The sequence below is a fragment of the Phodopus roborovskii genome, unplaced genomic scaffold (genome assembly GCF_943737965.1).
Source record: "Phodopus roborovskii unplaced genomic scaffold, PHOROB, whole genome shotgun sequence".
NCBI lineage: Eukaryota > Metazoa > Chordata > Mammalia > Rodentia > Cricetidae > Phodopus > Phodopus roborovskii.
In genome coordinates, this window is record NW_026126480.1 from 50,378,640 (window position 1) to 50,404,072 (window position 25,433).

At 49.7% G+C, this 25,433-nt stretch overlaps 1 protein-coding gene across 1 annotated transcript in view; it reads left to right on the forward strand.

Moving 5' to 3' along the window:
- Kcnq1 (potassium voltage-gated channel subfamily Q member 1) overlaps nt 1-25,433 on the forward strand; it is a 314,995-nt gene that overhangs the window by 66,546 nt on the left and 223,016 nt on the right. The window contains exons 3-8 of the mRNA XM_051193455.1: nt 14,985-15,111; nt 15,515-15,593; nt 15,930-16,026; nt 16,729-16,869; nt 23,809-23,919; nt 24,957-25,052. Of these exons, the coding sequence (XP_051049412.1) occupies nt 14,985-15,111; nt 15,515-15,593; nt 15,930-16,026; nt 16,729-16,869; nt 23,809-23,919; nt 24,957-25,052 (651 nt within the window). The remainder of the gene's footprint in view (nt 1-14,984; nt 15,112-15,514; nt 15,594-15,929; nt 16,027-16,728; nt 16,870-23,808; nt 23,920-24,956; nt 25,053-25,433) is intronic.

Below are 25,433 nucleotides of genomic sequence, written 5' to 3' on the forward strand. Positions count from 1 at the left end.
CTAGTTGTCAACTTTTAACAACAACCCAAAAACAAAAAACCAAACCCAGCCCCGCTGGCATTTTGACTGGTAAACATGGGTTTCACGTGTGTCTGAACCACACTGTGCTTTCTCTCTCTCTACCTGCTTAAGTATCTTCAGTGCAGGTCACAGTGCCATGCTGTCTCCAGGACACACAGTCTGTTAGATGGCTTCTTCATCCTTCATGGTTTCAAAGCTCCCGACAGGACACTGTTTTCTCCCATTTTATTTTGGGGGTTGTTTGTTGCTAGGATATAGAAGAACAATGGTCGTTTCTCATGTTTACTTTGTTCCAGTGGCTTTGCTGACCTTTCTTATGACTAGGAAAAGGGTATCTTCTCACTTGTTTTGGGTTCTTTACGGTTCTCTATAGACAGGTCTGGTTGTTCCAAATAAAACTATCTGTACTTCTCTCTTTTGGTTTACATTCCTTTTATTTCTTGGCTTGCCTCATGGCACTAGCTAGGGATTTTGAACTGGAAGTTCAGTGGTGAGCAGAGAGGGGCCAAATGGTCTGCAAGCCTCAGGTCTGATAGTATGGGGTCTGATAGGTATGAGGGGGCTGGTGATGGTAACTGGGACGTGTTCTTTTCCTTACTAGTCTCCTGTGCCTGGGGACTGTATCAGTTACTGTTGGGTGGTACCCAGTGCCTTTCCTGTTGAGATGGCTTATCCTTTTCCTCTCTTAAACTATGTTTTGTGTTCATAATACTGCAAAGAACAAAACAACCCCCCACTTGTCACACAAAGCCATCTCCGTCACAATGCCTTTAAATGTACATCCTGTTGGACTAGATCACCAAGGTTCTGGGTCAACTATGTGCATCTGTGTTCACACAGGAGAAGACCTAATTTTCCTGACATGTGTCCTGCTTTGGTACCTGAGGTTGAGTCAGGAGGTACCCGTGCTCCTTCATTTCAGCACAGGTGTGTATGAAATGTCTCATATTTCTCCCATCCGTGTTGGACAGGCCCATGAGTTCATGTCATCTGCAGTTTCTTTAGCAGGAAAGATTTATTTATTTGTTTGTTTTTACTGAAACTAGCAAACATAGGACCCAGGAGTTTTGAATTTCTTTTTGGCTAACTTTTGACCATTCATATTCTTTAAAGCATCCATTCCCCCCAAAGAACAAATGTCTTCACCTGAGTTTAAATTCAAGACCATCTTGAGGCTGGGTGTGGTATCACACAAGTCTTGGGAGGCTGAGGCAAGAAGATTGCCATGGGTTCCAGGCCAGCCTGGGCTGTATGCTGGATGAGATGGCAACCAGGACTATATAACACAATCCTATCTTAGAAACACACAAAAGTCCATCTTGGGTATCCCTAAACTTAGGCTTTGGGGTGAGGTGTTTGTGTATGTGTCTGTGCATGCATGCACACGTGCTCTGTCCTTTTTAGGGGCTCACCCCACAGCTCTGAGAGGAGTCAGGGTTGACTATGACCTCAGAGCCTCATCAGTTCCATCTCTATGCTCTATACTGCTGACCATCCAGAATCTTGCAGGCACCCTGTCCAACTTTGCTTGGCAGGACACAGGATGGGGGCGGGAGTTAGAGGAAGAGAATGGACATATGCTGGTCTCTCCAGGAAATGGCCCCTACCCCAGGGAATGAAACTCAAGGAGAAGAGGAGATGAGCACTCAGAATCCACAGCAGGTCACTTGTACATCTCCCATGAACTGTGGAAATGTGCTCTAAAGTAGCGTGGCCCCCTCTGAAGTTGTTGACTTACTACCTCCTAAAATAGCAAATCCATGCACAATTTCCTCAGTCCCTAAAAACATTCCTGACGGGAAGAAAAAAAAATACTGTCTAAAGTCTCCCCTCAGTAAGATGAATAGATTTGCACAGTGAGTATGTCATGGAGCAATCAATAGGCCAGCTCCAAGCACTCCACCCCTAATGCATGCTCACACAGCCATAACACAAGCTTCGATTAGGTAACCCCTCATCCCCATGCCCTGCAGGTCTCTCAGACCTGACTGACTGGGTGCAGCCCCTAGGCAGTGGCTCAGCAGGCTGACCTGTGGTGAAGGGTACTCACCCTGAGGGCCTCAGCTTCACTAAACTCTAGTCCTATGAGAATTCTTGATTGGGGTGATTTTAGAAGTGTGGGCTCCTTGCATATGAAAATGCATCCCAGTCCCAGATAAGGGACCCATCTTGGGATGTCTCTCTATGGGGGTTGGCAGCCATTGGTAGTGAGATCCAGGGTGTAAGATAAAACCTCATATAACTGGGCTACAGATGGGCATGACTTTTCTGGCAAAAGTAGAGGCCTGTTTTAGATGAATGCAAAGTTGACTAGGAGTTCCAGGTATGGGTACTCTTAGGCCCCTGACCCCACAAGAGCAAACTTTTAGGTGGGAAGCTGGGGCTGCTCCTATATGTACAGGCCCCTCTGTGATCTCAGGGGTTTATGCACAGTGGGACTGAATAGGGGTTTAAGGCTCATCTTCTGTCTAGATAGAACAGCATGTCTCTGAGGCCTCTCTGCTGCCTCAGCCCTGCTGGCCTCCAATGACTTGGCTTAATTCTTCAAAGCCATGTTGCTCTGTGGTGTGAGGAAGCAGTGGGCTAAATAGGCTCACAAGGAGAAAGACAATCTGTCAGGGCCTTTCTGGCTTGATGGAGAGTACACACCTTTAGGGATTCTAGTCTAGCCCCTGGATTGGTCTGAGTGACAGCTTGTAGCTGTTTAGGGTCTATTCTTTCTGGGATGTAAATCAAAGAAAATGAATTAGGTAGGTTCCTGCCAGCCCTGAGAAGAACACATTCCCAGTCTGTTCTCTGGAAGCTGGCAATCCTTGATGGTCTGTGGCTTATAGAAACACTGTAGAAACCTCTACCCTCACACCCACTTGGCTTTCTCCCTACCATTGTTTCTGGGTCTTAATGTCTCCTTGTCATGTTGGATGAAGAGCACACCCCATGCCATTGTTGCCTCACCTTAAATTACATCGGCAAAGACCCTACTTCCAAATATGGTCACACACTGAAGTCCTGGGCATGGGGATGTTGACAGGAATTTGTGTTGATACCATTTACCTGATAACGCTCACCCACCAGAAGATGAGGAACCAGGAAGTCTGTGAACTTGGCCCACAGTCTGCCTGTATGTCTATACAAATCAAGTTTTATGAGCACATAGCATGAATTCTTGTGAATGTACTGTCTCTTGTCCCTTCCACTTCAGGATGGAGGCCATGTGGCCCACAGAGCCTTAAACACCTCCTGCCTGGCCTCTGACAAAAGCTTTAGGCTGTGCCTTGATCTGAGGACTTGGCTCCACAGAGCCCTTGATGGAGGTCAGAAGAAACAGAGGCATACACAAATCCCTGGCTCACCAGAGAAAAACCTCAAGAAATCAGTGCTGTGGAAAGTGTTTTTAGATAAGAGCTGATTTTAGTTCTGTATTTAAGGGCCTGGTAGAATGAAAGAGGACAGTAAAATGTCCTGGTCCATGAGATAAGCAGGAAGGGCAGTGCTGGCCAACTCAGCAGCTGCCAGGAAAGCAGGGAGAGGCAAGAAACCATAGCACACAGAAGGATGGAAAGAACCAAATCATATGTATTCAATTTTATACTAAATATTAATGTCCTAAATTCATCTTCCAAAAGGAGATATCCAAAATCTCCCAAAAGGCAGAAGACTGTCAAATGGCGTTTTGTTTATAATGAATTAATTTTGGGTCCTAGGGCTATAATTCAAAGATCTGTGCATGCTGAGTAAGGTGTATTACCAGTGACCATGTAGCCCCTGATTTTTTAAAAAACTTTAAACAGATGCATCCAATACATTTAGTAAAGCATATATAATAGACAGTTAAAAAAAAAGAGAAAGAGAGCCAACATATGCAAATAAACTATGCACAGAAATAGAAAACAAAACCTGAATGAGGTGGGCAACAGGCTATCAACACTGAAGCCTTAGGTAGTGTGAGTGAGGCCTAATTATAAATATGAAGACATACAACAGGATATTTGTGATGTATTATTATGTGGTGTGGGGTAAAGAGGGATAACCATGGCAACTTTTTATCCTATTATTATAAAATGCTCAGACAAAAGCAACTTAACAGAGAAAGGGTTTACCTTGCCTTACGGTTCCAGTTACAGTCCATTGGGGTGGGAAAGTCAAGGCAGCAGAACCTTTTCTACATGTTTACATGCTATTGCCCATAACAACCTAGGTCTCTCCACATCAGTGAATACAATCAAGAGAGGCCCCACGGGCATCCTCAGAGGATCAGCCTCCAAGGGGGTTCTAGAGTTTGTCAGGGTAACCGTTATCCCTAACCACCACAGGTGCCATAAGGCAATTCTTTCAGAATAGGCTTTGAGTAGATGTAAGATCAAAGAGCAGGCAGGCAAGTAGTTCAGAATCAACAGGAATCTGAAATCTCTAGCCATGCCATCTACCAAAAAATACCCACACAAATCTAACACCTTTAGACAGCCCCCAGAGAACAGCTTCCAGGCCTGAAGGGTGCCCAGCTCTGGGACTGGCACCTTCCTGCTCAGCCCGGGGGCAGCAGTGTGGGTAAATCCACTTCCAAGACTGTTACCCCTGCTGTGTGGCTTCCTTGTAGCTCCACTTTAGAAATAAACATTCCAGAAAGGGGAAAAAAAGTTCACAAGAGCAGTTGTGGAACATTTGCCTAGTGTACATAGGGATCTGGGTTTGATCTGCAGTCAAAAGCAGAAGTGAGCATTTCAGGAGATAGGAACCAAGGGACATGATGTGCAGGGATACACCAGCCTTTGCTTTCTTTGCTTTACTCTCTTGACCTTAAAGCTCAGATTCCAGGGCCAGAGTGATGAGGAAAATGTGGGGGCCAGGTTTTCAAGCCATTTCCTTGAGTTTCAGAGCCTGATAATAGGTGTTCTGTGCTTCTTTGCTCCATGGAAGATGCCAATCACATGTTGGGCTTGTATTAAAAGAGCACACCTTATACTATTGAGACAGTTGTTCATGTTCTCTGATCCAAACCCACTATAAGGGCTGGGGACTTAGCTCAGTTAGTAAGAGTGTTGCCTAGCATGCCTGGAGCTCTGGGTTCAATCTCCAGTCTGTATAAACTGGGCATGGTGCTACACACCTATGATCCTAGCACTGGGGAGGTGAAGGTATGAGATGAGTATTAGAAGGTCAAGGTTATCCTTGGCTACACAGAGTTTGAGGCCAGTCCAGGCTCTATGAGACAGCTTTTTAGCAGCAGCAGCAGCAACAACAACAGAAAGAAAGGCAGGAAGACAGGAAGAAAGAAAGAATGAATGGATGAATGAATGAATGAATGAATGAATGAATGAATGAAACTAGGAACATGGACACAAATGATTAAAAAATTGAAAGGGGGAAAATATCTCAGCAGAGACAAAGAGGCACTCTCCTGAATAGACAGAGAAACGCAGCTCAGTGAGAGAAGACAGGGTAGCTGTGGACAGCTATGTGGAGCTGACCTCTCTTAATGGAAAGACACTCCTCATCCTGACCCCAGCAAGGCTCCGACTGTCCCCTTTCCCCATCATTGCAGATGCTTCATTTTCACGTCTGCCTGTCATCACCTTCCTCAATTGCTGGTGTCTGCAATCCCACATAGTTTGAAATTCATAAAATAAAAATCATTGCCTCCTGCCATGTGCAGACACACACTTTCAGAGTGCCCAAGCTGCTTACTCTCTACAGTGGGGGGACTGGCTCACAAGTGCCCTGGAGGCTTCTGGGGGAATGGCATGAATTTGCTTGGTTTGAATCTGCTGATGAGGCAGTTCTGGACAGGGATTTCCTGGGCTGGTCTGTGTGCATATCCTGGCGCCATCTGCCCTGCCCCCCACCAGGCGTCAGGAGGCCACTGAACCCCCATGTTTGCCTCCTGACCTCTAGAACACCCAAGCAGGGAGGAAGGGAGTGGGAAGGGCTTGAACACCCCCACCTTGCCAGCTTACAGCAAGCTGGGTCCCAGGGCTGGAGGTGGCTCATTAAAAACCACCTGAACCGCATGTAACTCTAGTCAGTACCACACAGCACCGCACCGGCAGCACACGTAAAATTAAAATGACCACAGGGCCTCCTCTCCTCCCCACTGTGGGTGGGCAGCCTTAATTCCAAGGTTGAGGTCCGGAAGCCTCCAATCTGAGGAGGATTTTCCCTGATGATAATGGGTCCAAGCATGGGCTAGCCCACTGTTGGGGCCCAAGTCTCCTGTTGCCCCCATCTGCCTTCTGTTCAGACCTAGGCTCAGTATGTGATATGACTGGTGCAGAAACTCCTGAGCTCTGGCCTGCTGGTACAATGTGCTCAAGAGATACCTCTTGGGCAAACGGATTGCATTTTTATTGCTTCCTAAGAGGGTTGGACATCCCAGAGAGGCTTGTAAAGAAGTTCGTGGAGACAGTCTGTTCAAGCTGGAATGTTCAAGGCACTGCTGGGTTGACCAGTATATCAACAACATAATAGTGTGAGGGTTAAAGATGATACCAGGAGCCCTGGATGCCTGAGCCTCAACCAGAAGGTGGGCGACTCTAGACCAGATAGAAGGGAGATGTGTACCTCAACACCCCTTGGGAGTTTCACAGAGCAGCATTGTGGATGTAGAATATGGATCAGGGGAAACAACCAGTCTACAGCGCCCCCTATGGTTTTGGTCCCATACAAGCTTCATGTCACTGGGCTTCATGCCACCTGCTGAAGTGGGGTCCATGATAGGAGGGCCAGATGACAGCTGTTGTCCACTTTCAGGGCCTGGCGAGCTGGTAGATGAGAACTTCTATCCTCATAGTGACTGAGCAAGCCTCATGGCCTCTTTTACCCAGTGTGGAGAATGGCTGCCCAGACAGCTGGCAGTTGGGGCTGGTTCTCAGGGGAAAGTAGCTCTGTGTCTCCTAGAGTTGCGCCCAAATCAGATCTCCCCTAATAGGTGTGGACACAGCAGCTGCTGATCTGTGGCCAGTGCCATTGGGATCTGGCCACTCCAGAAGGCCTGTGTGGGATTCTGCTGCCCACTCCCAGGGCCAGAGCTTCGGCCCCAGCTCTGCCTCACAGCTTACTAGCTTTCATGGTGCCTGGCCTGAGGAAATGCCTGCTTCCTGGCTATGTTGTGTTGTGCCCCAGGGCCCCACCAGCTTGCTGCCATCATTGGGAGAGATTCTCTGGTGCAAAAGGGACATACATCCTTCACTGTTGAAGCAAGCTGAACCATCCAGGCCACCTTAGATAGCCAGGGGCTCAGGTGAGACAACCATAGTTATTAGCTGCAGTTCAGAGGGGTTTGGCAAAGCTGCCTACCAATAGGAGTCTGCCACACAGTGAACAAGTGGACTCAGCTGTGACCTTTGAGGCACCCATGACTCCTGGGATATTTGGAAATATCCCAGGAAATGGGCTGTTATAGGTAGGGTCACTTCTCCACAGGCACCTGGTCTGTCTACAGCCAGTGGGACCCTGACTATGTCCCTCCGAGAGTCCCGGAAGGCTTTCTGTCACCTGGGACTAACTGGTGGCCTGTGGGAGCTGATGCTCCTCAGGGTGGGCAGTGAGCATGGCCTGAGGGTTCCAGCTGTGCCCAGCACATGTCACTGGGGGGCCCATGGGCTCTGAGCACAGGCTGGCGGCTGGGAGCAGCTGGCCACAGGCAGGACCTGAACAAAGGGCGCTTTGAGAAGCTTGCATGCCGGCACCAAGCCTCCGGCCAGCTGCCCCTCCCGAGAATGCAAGGCTGGCCCTCTCTATGGCTTATTGGGGCCCATGTAGTCAGAACAGCTGGCCCCAAAGTCTGCTGGCTGGCTTTGTGCTGAGAGAGGACTGTCCTCACACAGGAAGCCCCCTGGCTCAGGAAATGGCCATTTTATAGGTTTCCTAGCTATGAGAGGGTGGTAGGACCCAAGCCATAGATTCCCACAGCACCTCTCTGCTGATTGGTGGTCTAAGAGGGACTTGGCTATATCTAATACTCTCTGCCCTATCCAGGGTCTGGAGGACCTCAGGGAGACCAGCTAGGCCTTTGGCCCCATGACCTGGCTTTGCTGGCCCTCTTATAGGTCCCCTACCCATCCGAGCCAACCCTTCATCTGCAGTAGTTAATTTTCCAGTTGGCTTTCAAATTATTCTTTTATTAAAAAAGATAGTAAAACAGTAACATCAGAGACACCGAATACTCCTGATAAGCATCTTTGAGTTCCCTTGATTGTTAGGCAAAAAGAAAAAGAGAGGGGAAGAAAGTGTCTTCCGATTGAGGATCTGAGGCAGCTGGGCTGAGCCGTCTGCCTTGCCTTGGCTTTGCTGTGGCACATAAGTGAGTGATTGTGGTAAGCTGGACCCCCCCCCCAGAAATGGGATTCACTGGCTAATAGAATGAAACAGCCCAGGAGGCAGTGAACCTTGTGCCTGCCTTTCCCCTGTTCATCACAGCTTTACTACAGGTAAAGCGCCTCCTTTACTTTAATGTCAGCCTTGCAGGCTCAAGGGTGGGCAGGTTGTTGCTTTGCTGTGTTTACTCCCAAGCACCTGATGCACATGTGTAGGGAGCATGTGTGTGTGACATGTGTTCCCAGGCCTGTCAGAAATTCCATCATGCTGAGCTTTTGTCTTCTATATCTCTTGCAGCTCACATGGGTTCAGTTTTGGGGAATAGTGTCCATCTGTCAAATGAGAAAATTTCGTTCCCACTGTGAAATTTTTAGAGGCAGTATGTCTGTGCCTGGGTGTCCCTGTCAGCATCCAGAGCCCAAGGGTTCCAAACGTCAACCTGTTCCATCATTGCAGCAGTGAGATGAAATTAAGGAGAGCCGAAGTCCTTGATTGATTCCCACCTTTGCTATCCTCACGATGGATGCCATGACAAGGGTTCATTTGGTATTTTGCAGGCAATAGATCCTGTAAGCCCTGCGACTCTATGCCCTCTTCCCTTCCTGTCTCTTATTTATTACATTTATCTCCTTATTTTGCCCGTACATGTATGTATGTGAGCATGCATTAGATGGTCAAACAATTTGCAGGAATCAGTTTTGTTCCTCCCTCATGTGGGTCTGGGGATCAAACTAGAGTTAACAGTCATCTTGCCACTGCCCCCCTTCTAAAATACACATGATATAAGGTCTCTCAGCTTGGCCATATTCAAGTGTTCAGCGGAGTAGCATGAAGCTCATTCGGTGTTGTGCAGCCATCCCTGGCATCTACCTTGAGAATTTCCATCTTCACTGATGAACTCTGGTCCTATTAAACACTGACTCCTCAGGCCCTACCACCTTATCCTGCTTCGCATCCTTGTGGCTTTGGCAACTCAAGGGCCTGCAGTTGTAGTAGCAGCAGGATCTTTCAGGATTTATGTCTCAGCAGCAGGTCCATGCTATGCTGTGTTAGCGTATACCTCTTTCTGAAGGAATATGATGTGCCCTCCTGTGTCTGGAGCCTGTTTTATTTGTCCTCTTGAGGGATGTTGCCTTCAGCCATTGGGTACCTTGCCAGAGTAAACACAGTGAACAGAGAGCCCCTTAAAGTCCTGCCTATTTTTTTGGGTGTCACCCCCAAAGTAGAATTGCTGAGCTCTAGGACAGATCTTATTTTATTTTTTTTAAAAGAGACTTTCAGTTTCTATTGATGCATTTCTGTGTGATGCTGGGGATTGAACCCAGGCTTCACGCACACCAGGCAAGTACCCTAACAACTACTCCAGCCTAGCAATTGTGTGTGTGTGTGTGTGTGTGTGTTTCTTTTCTAGGCTGTTACTTTTTTCTTTTTAAGAAAGAGCCTTATTTAGAGCAGAATTGAGTGGGTGGTAACTCCATGCTTCATGACTTGGGGAACCAATGAACCGTGCTCCCAGCACCTTGGGCCTTGTGTGTCCCTCAGGCAGCCCTGTGAGATAGCCCCGCCTCTTCGCCTCCTCTTCCGCTGGTGGCTTTGCCTGGGTTGTGCTGATAGCCATCCTGGTAGGCTGCAGGGACACAGCAGTATCTGTTTTGATTTGTACTCCCACAGTTAGTGACATAGAATGTCCATGGCTGTGGAGGTTCTTTCTCAATTGTATGCCTTCTCCAAATAACTGCCTACTTGAGTCCTCTGTCTTTCTAAAACACGTTGTTTTTTTCATTGTCTTTCAGTAGTGTTTTGTTTGTTTGTTTGTTTGTTTTTGTTTGCTTTTTGTTTCAGACAGGGTCTCATTTAACCTATGCTGGCTTCAAATTTTCTGCATAGCCAGGGATGACCCTGAACTTCTGGTCTTCTCATCTCTACGTCCCTAGTTCTGGGAGTCCAGGTATACAGTACCAAATCTGCTTTATACAGTTCTGGGAATGGAACCCAGGACTTCATGCATGCTAGGCAAGCATACCATCAACTGAGCCTGGTTTCTGGCAGCTTTTTTTAAAAAACTAATTTGAAAGTATGTGGATCACTCCTTTGACATACAACTGTCAACACTTACTACATGGGAAATAAGCAGACTGTGGCAAGGTCTGCTTCCTGATCATGGCACAGGGCACATCATGTGTGATGGGACATACATGTAGGCAAAGGGACAGGCTACAGGATGCTGCAAGGGGCACACTGTAGGGATTGTCCCTCTCAGAGCCTGTCCAAACCTCTCTTGTTGGCACTGGAATTTGTCTGTCACTAGACCACCCCCTCTCATTTCTCTGACAGAGCTTCAGGATGGGTAGCAGATAATATGGTCCCTGCTGTCCTTCTCTAACTCCTCAGTGGTCTAGGGGAGACATGTGCCAGTATGCTAGAGTTGGGGCTCCCTTACCTCCTCAGCGGTCTTCACATCCACCCTACTCACCTGCATAATGGTTAGCTCTCCTGTTGTGAACAGATGACCACCAGGATGGGGTGCTGGGGCCCCTGCATGGTCTGGGCTCATCTTCTATTCTGACTTTGGACATTTTCTGTCACAGGGCAGGTAACTGGCTCTTATGTCTCTTGGTTACCCTCCATTCTAGGCCTCTTTCTGTTACACCTTGGTTTCTGTCTCTGAGCCCACAAGACCCTGACTTATATACACTATTCTTACTCTCAGCTGCTCCCAAACCTCATCTGTCCTCATGTGTTCCCAGTAGTAAATCCTCTGAGAGGCAGCTCGCCTCACTTGCCAGAGTCCACTCCCAAACCTGAGACTGCTGTATCATCCTGCCCATGAGATCCTCTCTGCCTTGGGCCCAACTTGTTTATTCCTAGCATGGATCCTTGGTCATGGGCTTTCTTTCCTATTGTGAAAAGAGGCATGGTGTCCCTGCCTGGATGAATCCAGGAAAAGCTGCAGGCTCCATGCTTGCTGTTTGTCCCTGATGTAGGAGTCTCAGCCATGAAGCCATCTGCAGCCAGGTTTAAGCCTAGCTCTAGTCGGAGGAACAGTGGTCAGGGTGGGAGGGGCCACTGTGTTCTCTTGCCTTTTGTCTCAGCCCAAGCACGTTGGCTCAAGGACAGCCCTTTCTTCTATATCTTTGGGACAGAGCTCAGGGCCACACTCCATCAATGTCCCCCAGCCTTGAGTCCTTGGTTCTGACAGCATGTGGATTCCTCTGGGAGGCCCTTTAGGGGGTTGGATAATGCTGGGTACCTTGGGCTGGTACTCTTATTGGTGGGGGAGCATATACTGGTGTTTAGTTAGCTCTTCCAAGGCTCAGGTGTGCTGGGATGGCCTAAGCAGGACAGGAGGTTGGAAAGGGATGGGAGAGAAGTCCCATATACCAAGCCTCTGAAGACATGGAGAACTCAGAAGATGTGATGTGTCTGGGGTCTAGGAAGGACTTTGGGGTATAATGGGCCATGAGGACTTTTGGGTAAGTTGTAGCCTTTGACATCAAGTGGAGAATGGAAGTGGGCACAGGGGAGTAGCAGGTATCTGTGTGTTCTGTAGAGATGTTTAATGCCTCTCATTCAACATTGGGACTATGCTTGGATTACTGATATGAGACAGGCCGGCCTCAGGCCTGGCCACCATGGCAGGGGGTGACCATGCTAGGGGAATAGCTGGCATCAATCCTGTGGCCTGTTCTAAAGAGGCTAAGCTAGTTTCTCATAACCCTAACCCACTGTATACTAGAGTATTGTTGCCTGAATCAAACTAGCCCACAGCGTGTCTCCTATTTACACACACTCCTGCCAAAGGCCAACTCCTTACTGGAGTTCCAGTGTGACCTTTGACCCGAGGGCCACCCCTCCAAGCCCCAGCATACATGCAAAGCTGATGGTGTTGGAGACTGGTCTATCTCTGTTCAAACAATGGATCTGGCTGTGTCCCACCCTGAGACAGGGCTGTTTTCCTCAGCCCCTTTCTTACCAGCCACTGAGCCCTACTGATTAACTTAGCCCTGCCTGCCCTGAACACAAGCCAGACATTTTCAGGGGATGAGGGGCCCAAGCTCTCTGAAGCCAGGCTTCACACTGTGTCCACATGCTGAATAGGATTTGGAGATTTGTGTAAAGGGGGTCCTGCCATTTCACATGGCCAATCCTAAAATGGGTTTTCTCAAAGTATTAGGTCAGGGGGCACCTGTAGTCAACAGAAGCCATTGCTAAGGAGGTATTTGAGTAATGACAAACATCTAAATGAGAAAAACCCACTAGATGACCAGCTAGCTGGGTGATGGATGGCTCATGGAGTTGAGACAGAGGCCTGCTGCCTGAGCTAGCACTGTAACTACCTACTGTGTCAAGCTCTCTCCCATAAAATCACATTCTGTGGCGGGGAATGGGAGTGTGCTTTTCATGTTGACCAAAGATTACACAGTACTTTGGGCAACAATCTTACAGGCCCAGGTTCTCAAGAAACAAAGATGAATCAACATCCTTACAACTCAGCTGTTCACAGATTTGTTCATTCATTCATTCATTCATTCATTCATCCCACAGGTTAATATTGAGCTCTGACTAGGGTGAATGAGACTATGACTCCTCCCTGGTATGCTCAGCCAAACAGGGCCTACCATTGCCAGCACCCTCTTACTCTCCCACACTTAGCCACCACACATCCCCCATCCTCAAGGAACCTACTTCACAGGCCAAATGCTTTTCTCACAAGGAAGGAGGTGTGAATCTCTCACAGGCTGATGCCTACCTACCATCAAGTCATTGATCTTGCCTGAAACACGAGCCAGGTGGTATACTATTTTGTTTTAATTAAGAGCATTTGTGTATGGTGGGCAGTATTCAGCCCCCCACTCATGGTGGACTCCCTGGCATGGAACCGGTGGGGGCAGGGCCAGCCAGTGTTACCTGTCAAAGAGGAAGTCCCCTCCAGGGCCAGGCTCCTGAGGGAGGCAGGCAGGCAAGGAGCCAGCTGGAATCAGGCCTGAACAGCACAATGCTTTGTGGCTTCGCGGGTTTGTGGCTTTGCACAGTCCCCTAACATACGTGGGAGTGGTTTCACCTCCTCACCCTAGGCCTTCCCCAAGGGCCTCTTACCAATGAATGCTAGCTGGGAGCTGGGGCACAGGTTTGGGACAGGGCTCAATACCTTGGGGGCCAGAGTGGGCTGTAATTCACATGAAATATGTATTTACATCAAATCCCCCAATCACCCACTTGCAATGGGCCACTCACATTTCCAGTCCATAGGAGGACTAAGGGCCAGACCTGAGCTTCCCAGGGATGGAGCAATCAGGAAGGGGGTTCTCACTCTGGACAGTCAGTCCCTGTGACAATGGCCCTGTGGCAGGAGCTGGGAAAGAACCCAGACTGGCAGCGGAGTGTGGGCACCCTAGATCAGGCCTCCTGCCATCACTGTTCCATGGCAAACCAGCCACTGCCCCACCTTCCAGATATGGTGTGTGTGACAGGCCTTTGGGTGTTTCATCAAAGAGACAGATAATGAAAGATGGAGAAGCAGAGACTATGTGCCAATCAAAAGCAAGGCCCTACTGGCCTCACCTTGACCTCTCCCATGGTGATTGTCAGGTCTCTAGTGAGTGTTCCTGCAGTTTGTGTCAAGGCTATGCGAGCAGGAAGCGGTACAGTAGCTCTCACCCAGTACTGTGAGACTGGGCAGGCCTCAAGACTGCTGCTAGGTGAAATCTAAATCATAGTCAGAGGCTGAGTCAAGTGACGGAAGACCTCTGTCTAGGTGTTGATTTTACTGAGAGAGCTAATGACTCCACTTTGTTTTTGAACTTGGTTTTCACACCATTAACCTGCATTTGTCTATTTACCTTTCTCTTCATCTATTCAACCAACCACCCATCTACCCACTTATCCATCTACCCATCTATCCACCCACCTTCTTACCCATCTACTCACCATTCACTCTTCCATTCATTCATCTATCAGTCCACTCAAGTATCTATTTGTCTATCCACTCACCCATCTACTCATTTATCCATTCACCTTTCTGTCAATCTGTTCATCCACCACTGTAGCCAAGTGTATAGCCTGGGTTCCTCTAGCTTATAGACGCCTCCCTTTCAGAGAACTGTGGTTTGAGAGCATATGTGGATATATTGGGAGAGGCCTAGTCTATGCTGCCCATGCCCTTTGTTTTATTTCTTCTTCTATGGGTTGGGGGTGGTTCTTGTACCCAGACCTTAGTAAAGGCCACAGATGGTGGATATGGTGTCTCCAGAGTGAGCAGAGATATGAGGTGAAAAGGGGACAGTCCTCCAAAGACTCTTTGAACCCTCACTTTCAAGTGCAGGGTTTGGCCTCTGTGGATTCCATGAAGGTGGACAACACAGATATCAGCACTGGCTTATCACACTCAGTCATTATCTCCCAACACTGGTGTGGAGTCTTCCCTAGAGAGTTGAAGCTGACCAGTGTCCTCTATCAGGGTCCCTGGCATGGTGTGTTGGCCTTTCCAAGCAGGTGCTACTCATAGGTACCACCTGTTACTCCAGATAGACATCCTAGCCTGCTAGTATTGGGCATCCTTCAGCAGAGGCTTCTGGCATGGGAGCCTGGTGTAGGTGGTCCAGCCTGGGTGGTGGTAGCCTCTGATACAAGACTGCTTCCATTTTCCTCAGGAGATCGTCCTGGTGGTGTTCTTTGGGACAGAGTATGTGGTCCGCCTCTGGTCTGCAGGCTGCCGCAGCAAGTATGTAGGCATCTGGGGCCGGCTGCGCTTTGCTCGGAAGCCCATATCCATCATTGGTGAGTCTTCCTACCCATCCTCCAGACACTTTTGGGTCCATAAGGACATCCTCCATTACAGTCGTCCCCAGAGTCCCCATGGACTGAGACACTCCCCCACACATTATTCTCCTTGCACAAGACAGGCTCCAAGGCCAGCAGGAATTATGCCCAGATCCCCCAGCACTGGAGCCACAGTTTCATGCAACTCTCTTTGCTCAGCATGGCTTGACAGTCTTTAGGCTCTGTCTACTCTGTCTTGGATAAAGACACATGCATGAGTCCCCACCTAGTTTGTTCCTGTGCCCTTAATATTTGCGTCCCATCTTGTCTGAGTGTTATATTACCTGGAGGGTGGGTAGTGACACCTCCCCCATCCATATTTCTGGATGCCAGAAGTAATGACAAGCTGCCCCTCCCACAGACCTCATCGTGGTTGTAGCCTCTATGGTTGTTCTCTGTGTGGGTTCCAAAGGGCAAGTGTTCGCCACATCGGCTATCAGGTATGTTGGCTCTTCCACGTCTCAATATGAGGCAGGACCTACTACAAAGCTCCCTCCTCTTAAGCAACAACCTTTCCCTCCCTCTACCCGACTCTTTCATGGTGGGTGGGGAAAGGGGTAAGATGGCCATAGTTCATAGTTTGGGGTTCAAGGCCTGACCCTAGCACCTCCTAGGAGTCAGGGTTCACAGGCACCTGTAGAAAGCAAGATGGCCCCAGTACATAGTGACATATTGTGTCTCTTCTACCTGGTGGAGGCTTGGTGGGAACAGGAATTTAGGTGGTAAATTCTTGTGGACACCATGGTTCTCTCAACCCTTCTTTCCCTGCTTCTTAGGGGCATTCGCTTCCTTCAGATCCTGCGGATGCTGCACGTTGATCGCCAGGGGGGTACCTGGAGGCTTCTGGGCTCTGTAGTCTTCATTCACCGTCAGGTGAGTGAGCCTGGTGTGGGCAGGATGGAAGCTGGCTAGCCTACAACAGGAGGGCTGGAGATTCACAAGGATGGGATATAAGGCTGATGGTATCCTAGCATCTAGACCCCAGCTGAGTGACCCAGGGTTCAGCACAAGATATGTGAGTCTAAGGACAAGGTCCAGAGCCCCAGAGCCTTCCCAGCCTAAACCTACTCAACACTCACAATGATAGCATACTTGGCCTGCCACAATGCAGAGCTGATACCACCTCCCTCAGGCTGGGGACAAAAGACCACTGGGACTGGGTCCTATAGAAAATATAAGGTGAAGAACAGATTTAGGAAGCTTGGGAATCAAGGATGGTTGGGGTGGTGAGGGTCTCAGATAATCTTCTAGAGGGAACTCTTCTTAGAGAGATTTCTGGGGACACCTGACTCTAAGTCTGCCCTCTTGTGAAAACAGAGGAGGCTGGGTGGACCTCAGTTCATCATGAGGGCTAAGAATGCATTCACTGCCACATGGTATTATCTGGCACTTTCAAGAGATTTGAAAGCTGGGTTACTCTAGAAGGTGATTTCTGCATGCATAGCATGCTATAGCCAACATAGTATAATCTAACAAATGCTAGAGCTTTTATACCAAGACACTTCTCTCACCAAACCCCTGGGGTTCTGGACCACAGGGTTTGGGAGCATGGCTGATGTGTTCTCTGTCCCCCAGGAGCTGATCACCACCCTGTACATTGGCTTTCTGGGTCTTATCTTCTCCTCCTACTTTGTCTACCTGGCTGAGAAAGATGCAGTGAATGAGTCTGGCCGCATCGAGTTTGGCAGCTACGCAGATGCTCTGTGGTGGGGGGTGGTAAGTTGGAATCTTTATCTGGAGTGACACAGGTAGGGGACACATGTACTTGGGCAGCAGGGTTAGGGTATTGGGCTCTACTTGCTCAATTTTGTTTTGCCTCCTCCACTGAGGCTGCTAACCCCAACGTTAAATGCTTTCCAACCACACAGTTTTCACTGGAAGCCTACAATATGTGTCCCTGTGTAGCACAGTGAGTGTTCCCTGGCTCCTGCCTTGAAATTTGAACATTGTTATCTTTCAATTTCTATTTTGGAAGAAAGGGCTGATGGGACAAGGGAGGGCATAGTGGCACTTGGCACCTCAATTGTGTGGTGATCTTTACACAGGAGGGGTCCTGGGGTCATAGTACAGAGGGGGTCAAATGCATACTTGGCATGTCTTTGGTGTCTGTGCTGACCCAGTGGACACACCTTTGCCAGGGATGAAGCCATGAGATGACATAATGCCATCATGATCCTTGAGGGCTTCAAGAAAGAAGCGGGGTTTCTGTGGATTTGAGTTCTGCATAGTCCTTTACTGTCCCAGGCAGCTACAGTGTGAGTGATAGCCAGGCCCTAAGGTTATGAAGATGGTCATGGGCCTCCTGGATTAGGGCGACTTCAAACCTGCTGAGTTGCCAGTCTGTGTGGAGCCTGGTGTGTGACAGATGACCTTTCATGCTAGGACTGACTGTCCCAAGGTATGGTGATACTGTGTGCAGGCCTGTGTGTGTGTGTGTGTGTGTGTGTGTGTGTGTGTGTGTGTGTGTGTGTGTGTGTGTGTGTGTTGGGGGGTGGGATATGACACGATATGACACTCTCCAGGAGTCAGCATGCAGAGAAGGGAGAGGTTCTGGTGAGGATGGTGCTGAAGAAATCCAGGTACACTCTTAGAGCACTGGTCCATGACCTTGGAACCATTGCTCATGGCCTAATAGCCTTTGGCTAAGGCAATTTAGGGGGTTTTCTGACTGCCAGTGTCCTCTAGAAATTGATGGCTGCCACATGGCCTTCAGGTCCTCCTCTGAGAGCAGGCTTTGTCTATGCACTGAATGTTGAGGACCCCTATGCTACAGGGAACATGAATACCCAACAGGAGCACACAATTCAGAGCAGTTCTGGCTACCCCTGACTCTTACTTCTATCTCACCCCCTCATCTCTTAAGGGCAAGAGGCTGTCTAGATGTTATACAGAGAGGAACCATCATGATGGGAGGAGCTGCCAGGGCTGGCACCCCTGGGCAGGCATGAGGATACCAGAGCCAACTCCATTCTGTCCAGCATTTTCAGTCTGTCGGCCTTGAAGCTCATTAGGCTAGATTGGCAGCTAGAAAGGGACAGCACAGACTCTGGGAATGTGGTGCAGGGCAAGTAGACATATATACATGGTGGTGATGGATGCATTGGGCCTTGGTTACATGTCCCAAACACCCCAACCAGGAATGAACAGTCTCTGAGGCCCTGTTCACTCTCAGAGATTCTAGATAAATGGGGACAGGAAGCTGCAGCAAACACATCTCCACAATTCCCTAGTGTCCCCAGGAAGTAGGGCACACAGCAGGAACTCTTAACATTGGCCGAGTCAGTCTGTTTTCTAGAAGTTTCCAGTATTCTAAACAACTTATGGAAGGTAAGGCCATGCTGATGAGCTGATGAGCTTCCAGGTTGGGAAGGCACCCCCAGATTCAACTTTGTCTAACCCTCCTGGGGGAACAGTGTCCCCAGATACCCTGGTATGACAGGAATGAGCAGAAATGGTAGGAGAGCTCAGTGCCTCAGTTAGAAAGCTTGTGGTAGGAGGACACATCCCAGGGATGTAGCTGGGCCTGCATGAGGAGGGGAGCAGGCTACTCCAAGCCAGAATTCTCTGGTGGGAGGTGGGCAATGCTGGCTAAGGCACAACAGGAAGTGAGCGGGTGACTGCCCACAGTGTGGCTGATATGTGTCCAACCTTAGCAGTGCCCAGCCTTGGTGCTGCCCTGCCTACATTCCCAGTCTCCTGTAGGAGCTGCTTCCCAGCCCCCTGGCCCCTGGCCCCCCAGTCCTCGACAGAGAGGCGCCCCCACTCCCACACCTGTGCAAACATCCGCCCGCCGGCCGGGAACACGGCCCCTTTGTGCCCAGCTTGGCACCGGTGCTCCGGCCTACTCTGTCAGCTGCAGCCCGGGCCTCGGCCACAGTGCACCCTGGTCTGGCCATTGTTTCCTTGAGGCCCTGTGCCCTTGACTGCCCAGGGCCCCCCAGCACCCAGCTTAGGGGGCCAACAGCCCCCATTCATTCAGCGGCTGTCTCTGCAGCTGTCTGGTGGGAGCAGCCCAAGGCTGTGTTCCTGGCACCTCTAGGGTACTCAGAACTTGAATGCTGCAGGACAGGGGCAGCCGTGCTCAGAGTTCTGTAGCCTTGTGCCAATGAATAGTCATCTCCTTTGTCTCCTCTCATTCCACAAGGGGAGTATGGCCCCATCCTACCCTGCTCCTGGGCTCCTCATCTGTATAATGTGTGTGTGTGTGTGTGTGTGTGTGTGTGTGTGTGTGTTGGGAGGGGCATGTGAGCACTCACAGGTGAGAGAATTTTCTGAAGGCCAGACCTCTCTACTCTCTGCTGTATATGCCCCAAGTCAGGCCTTAAGTCCTGTCCCCAATCCCAAAGGGTGTTGGCTGGATCCTGGGAACTGAGATACACTGAGCTAGGACTGGGCACAGAGGCATGCCTGCGTGGGTGGGAACATCTCTCACTTTGTAAGCCTTCAGAGGCTGTGTTGAAGCTGAGGGTCTTTTGATGGCCAGTGTTTGTTCAGTGAGCAAGTAAACCAGATGAATGGGGGCAGGACAGCCTGTTCACTGCCAGCAGGTAGATTCAGTATATCCTGTTCTGTAGAGATCCCACAGTTCTGAAGACCAGAGTCTGAGTCTGAGACATGGGCAGGGCTGTGCTCACTTGGAAGGCTCTGGGTAGGGCCTTTTACTATTAAGTCTGGTTTCTGGTGGCCTGAGCATCCTGTGTTGTTCCTTTGTGTTTCACGTGGACACATGTCACTGGATTAGGATCCACCCAGGGGACCCAGAAGGAAGGCTGTAATTCTGAATAAAACCATCATCTATGGGGGGGGGTGAATCATGTGGGAGACACAGTTAAGTCCAGAATTAAGGTATCCAGGCAGTATTCTGTGGGGTTGCCTGTCTTCACAGACCATGCATTCCCACAGCTGGAAAGCAAAGGTGCCTGCTCCATGGAACTGTGTCTCTTTCCTCTGGTGTGAGGTCCCAGAACCACGCCCCCAGTGTAGTATCCAAGTGTGGCTGTGGAGCATTTGGGGAGCTCCTCAGACTTTCCCTGTACCTCTGGGACAGAATGCATTTGTTTGTATTATGGTTTGAGTGCAGGAAAAGCCGTTTCTGCAAACACGGACTCCTCTGTTTAGTGCCTGGGGGTCTCTGAAAACAGGCGGCTGTTGGGCTCTGTTTACCCAGAGTGGATAAACATAGAACTTCAAGTGAATAGGCTGGAACCCCACCCTGTATTCCAGTCCCTTAAAAAGCCTAGTCTGATGGTGCTTCATTCCTCACCTGGAGGCTCTGGAAAGTTCCCACCTCCCAGGCTGGACTGCATCCTGCAGAGCCAGCCCAGAGGGGCCTCAGGCTAAGGTCTCCTAGAAAGTCACACGCAAGCTTTATAGAACTGTCCATGGGAGGTGTCATTCTTCAGGACTATTCTTACTATGGAGATGAGAAAGCCAGAGCAGGGGCCAGGACTTGAAGCTCTCAGCCTTTTCTTCCTCCATGTAGTATCATGAAACAAGGGCTGAGGGCCTGCCAGGACCCTTGCTAATAAGCTCTATCCAAGGAAGAGCTTTGTAGGATGACTAGGAGTCTACAAAGCATGCCCTTCTTGTGGTTGTTGTTCAGTAGCCAGTGCCTACGAGATGCGTTTCATAGACTCAGCAGGTCTGATGATGGTAGTGCACAAAGTTTTAGCTCATGCCATCGAGGACATACCTGTGCAAGTTTCAGGGATAGAGCTTCCCAGATACCCTTACACCTGGAGGAAGCCGATAGCATCAGAAAATAGGGAAACATGAGGTACAGGGGTGAGACAGTGTGAGGCCAACATAGAGACTAAGCTGTACTCACATCCCATGTCTACCAATCATCAGCTGTGTGACTCTGGGTATGCCAACTAGACTCTCTGAGCATATCTAATCTATGAGTATAAATAGGGGTTAAGTCTGTGAGTGTGCAGAAAGCTGAGCTCCAACAATGATTGTGATTGGAGACTCTGGGCCAGAGCATCTCCTGACACAAAAGGAGAGGGCTAGGTACCACTGGTTCTGGAAGTCAGTAGTTCCAGAAATCCTCCCAGACTCTTACTTCTTGGTATGGAAGCCTGTTCAGGAGATGAGGGGGGCCATGAACCATAGCCTGCCCCACAGGTTCTGTCACTGGGACAGTGATCTGTGAACTCAAATGGGTATGGTTCAGGTGACTTACTATTGGTTGGGTCTTAGAAAGGTGTCCTCTGTTTATTGGTCCAGGACACTTGCAGATCTGGCTGTTGGGGACAGGTTTTAGACAGCTCTATAAAATGTCCCATTCCTGAATTGCTGCCTCTGTGACTACAGGATAAAACAACTTGACAGAGACAGGCCACCTGGGAGTAAGGACTCATGGACTGACTAGGAGGTCTGTGTTGGTCCAGGAGAAAGATGAGGGTCCTGCTAATTAAGTGACCTCCAACAGGGGGCTGGCCAGCATTGCACTGGAGCCTTCTTCCTATTGATCCTAGGAGTGGAGGGGCAGTTAAGACCTTAGGGAAAAAGCATGGGCATGCTTTCAGGTCTCTCTGCTGTACAAATGTTTCCTCCTCACTCACCTGTTTCTCAGCTTGCCATCTAGACCATTACCTTTATAGACCCTTCCTTCCTTTCTTCCTTTTTTTTGGAGGGGTTGGGTTTCATGTAGCCCAGGCTAGCCTCAAACAAACTATATATCCCAAATGACCTTGAACTCTTGCTGGCTACAGCTTAGGTCTGCCTATAAGTAGCTCCTGACACAGCTGCCTGGCTCCCTAGAGAAGGCAGCTGTGGGCCAGCTCTCACATGTGGGGTGCAGGCCTTCTGGGAAGACACCACTAGTGAGAACTTTAGCTCCCTTGGGCCCTCTCATCCAGTAGCCCTCTGGCAGTCATGCCCTCAATCCCAGGAGTGGCTTGGCTTCAACTTACATGATGATCTAAGCTGTTTCAGGTGTGTGAACGTGTAAGATGTCTGGGCAGCATGTGCCCTGGCTGTCAGTCATGGGTGTGACCGCTAGACCTCTTTGTGAACTTATGTACACCCTCATGGTCCCTCATCTCTGTCAGTGGTGCGTGTTCCCTCATGGGTATTCAAGTGTGAGTGGGTGTCCCTGTCTCCATGTGAGGCACGTTTACAACTGTAGGGACACATATGTAGAACAGGGTGGTCCCTTTAAAGGGCCCAGCCGTGAATGGTTTGCTATGCCCTCTGTTTGTGTAGGGTGTGGATTTGTTTAAGGATAATGACATTGTGGGGAAGATTTCCTGTGGGCAGTTGTGGGAAATACCAGTGTGCAGCCTCGACAGCCTGGTACAGCACTGAATCGATGGCCCAACGGTGGCCTGGGCCCAGCTGTGGCCTGCTCTGTTGTTTGCCATCCAGGGAAATTGACCTGTTGTTTCATGACCTGTTAGCATACTGGCCAGAATGACAGACTTGGCACTGTAGCATTAGTCCTGCTGTCCTTGTCCTCTGTTCCCCTGCTGTAGTTTCTCAGAGTGCTCGTCTGTGCTGTGAGCACCTGTCCCCATATCCACTCATGTGTGTCCTCTAGTCAGCTCTGACTTCCGTAACTCTCTTGCTTTCCCCTCCCCCTCAGTGACCACCACTGAACAGTAGTGATCCAAAGTGCAGTCTGTCTGGGAATGGAGTGGGCAGTGACGGCCAGGAGGGATCTTCTTTTCTGGGTCTTCCTTTCTGGGTCTCACTTCAGTTGGAATTTATTAGATGGTGTTCCCCAGGCCCAGTACTTGCTGATCCTGTTGGGCAGGGATCACTTAGAGGTTCTCATGAAGTTCTTAGCTGGGTGGTTGTCACTTGGCCCCTGGAGTGACAGCTGAGGTGTCTAGAGTGAGCAGGCTATGAAGACCTTGAATGGGCAGGGTCTCTGATCACACTGACCTATCTTAGCAGCAGGGCTGACCTGTGTGTTATGACCCCAGTGGCTGTGTGTGTGTGTGTGTGACCACCCTGGTCTCCCCAGCAAGCCCGAGGCAGTCTTATGGTGTGACCTAGCAGTTAGGCACAGCCAGGGTGGGCCCCCAAGTCCCTCATCAGAGGCCTCAGGAGCAAACCTCAGATGACAGCAGGGGGTGGCCTGGGGGGGGCAGCCCCTCACTCCTATTGTCCCACTGCACACCCTGGACGCTGCTCTCCCACCGAGAAGAAGGCTAGAGTCTTGTCTTATTCTCTCTGAAAAGAAAAAATGAAACATCTGGATCCCTGGGCTGGTGGCAGGAAGCAGCATGTCAGCCCCATCCTGGGGCTTTGTGGACTGCTGGCCTCAGTGGGAGCTTCCTGCCTCCTGGGGGCCAGTGTACTGCAACTTCGGTGGCCAGGACAGTGCTCCTTGAGATGGGGTAGGAAGCCTGGCCCCTGTGGGTGGGCTCTGAGCTGTTTGCTTGTCCTGTACACCCTCAAGCTCTCTGCAACCCCAGGCCTGTGCCATCTGTGGTAGTCATAGTTGAGGGACTTAAGGAGACAGAACTTGAACCAACTTGCCACAGTGCAGTCCCTGACTTTTCTCAGGACTGCGCCTCACAATTATGATGGATAGGGTTTTAGGTTGTCTTTCTTATTATCAAGACACATGTGGATTGGGGGGCAGGTGTCCTTTCTGATGTTTTCAGCTCACCAGCCACTGACTTCAATCCTCCTTCCTTGCAGGTCACAGTCACAACTATTGGCTACGGGGATAAGGTACCCCAGACGTGGGTTGGGAAGACCATCGCCTCCTGTTTCTCTGTCTTTGCCATATCCTTCTTTGCACTCCCCGCGGTGAGTGACCATCTGAACCCTCTCCCTTGTTTCCCATGCACCCTTGCCCCAACTCCTGAGCATCCCTTGAAATAGAGTAAGATGCAGCCTGTTGTGGCACTTGACTGAAGCAGTAAGGGGAGCAGACGGGCAAAATCTGTAGGCCTGCTCTGCAGCTAGGAGCAGCACTGTCTCGTGACATTTCCAGAAATCACAAGACATGTGTGCTATGTGCGACACACAACTGGTTACCTGTATATATGTGTCATTGTAGGTGTGTCTTATATATGTTGTGTGTATATACATCTATTGCATGTGTATCTGTGTTGCATTTAAATATCATATATAACATATGTTTTGTGTATGTGTGTTATTTATATATGTGTTTGTGATTTCATAGGTGTCATGTGGACACATATATTTTTGCACATTTGTTCCATGTCTATATAGTATCTGTTGCATGAGTCTCTGTAGCACATGGGAGATAATGTGTGCTCATGTGTCTGTTAATTTGTGCATGTGTGACATATAGACATAGGTCATGACATGTGGTGTGTGTCTCCTGCATGGCCCCCTGCTGCTAAGGTGGCAATCTTTCTCCATCACTGCTCTTCTTGACCACCCTGGCTGTACTAGCTGAGGGCTCCTTGCTGAGGACAGCCTCAAACTCCTGCTCCCTAAGTGGGTGGTTCCTCAACCCCAGGGGCACAGACTGATGTCCAACCTACCTGGCTTCTCACAGCTGGTACCTAGGAATGGGTAGAGAGACTCAGGTCTCTTCTAGAGCCAGGTTTCATGTTGAATCAGCCCTGTAAAGTGGGTTCTGCCTCCCTCTGGCCAGGTCAGACAGGTTGAGCCTAGCAACTACCCTCATGTGGGAGCTGCTGTGTCTCATACCTACCTCCTGGTAGTGCCTACCTTGTCATAGTCCTAGGAAACTGTGCAAGACTGGTCCCCATGTACTTTTTATCTCTCACTCTTCCTTGGGACCTTTGTCTTCTGCTGGATACTAGCCAGCATGGCTCATGTGACAATGGACACCTTCTGTCCCTTACCAGGGGATACTTGGCTCTGGGTTTGCCCTGAAGGTCCAGCAGAAGCAGAGGCAGAAGCACTTCAACAGGCAGATCCCAGCCGCAGCATCACTCATCCAGGTACGTGCTATGCCTGGTGGGCTGTCGGTGCTATGTACTTGAGCATTGGAATCACTCCCAGCCATGTCTGTCCACTGCCAGAGAGGAATAGGTCCTTTTGCTGTGGCTCCTCCCATGGTAAGGTGGCTCTCTAGGAAAGTACCCACTGTTGGGATGAGTAGATGGGCATAGAAATGCACAGCCTGCAGGATAGGTTGAGGTCTGTCCATGGCTACTCAATCAGTGTTTACTCCTCTAGTCATCTCTGGGGACAGGGGCAAGTCAGAGAGGGAGGGAGGGAGTGACGAAGGAAGAGAGAGAAAGAGAGAGAGAGAGAGAGAGAGAGAGAGAGAGAGAGAGAGAGAGAGAGAGAGAGAGAGAGAAGGCCCAGTGGGACAGGAC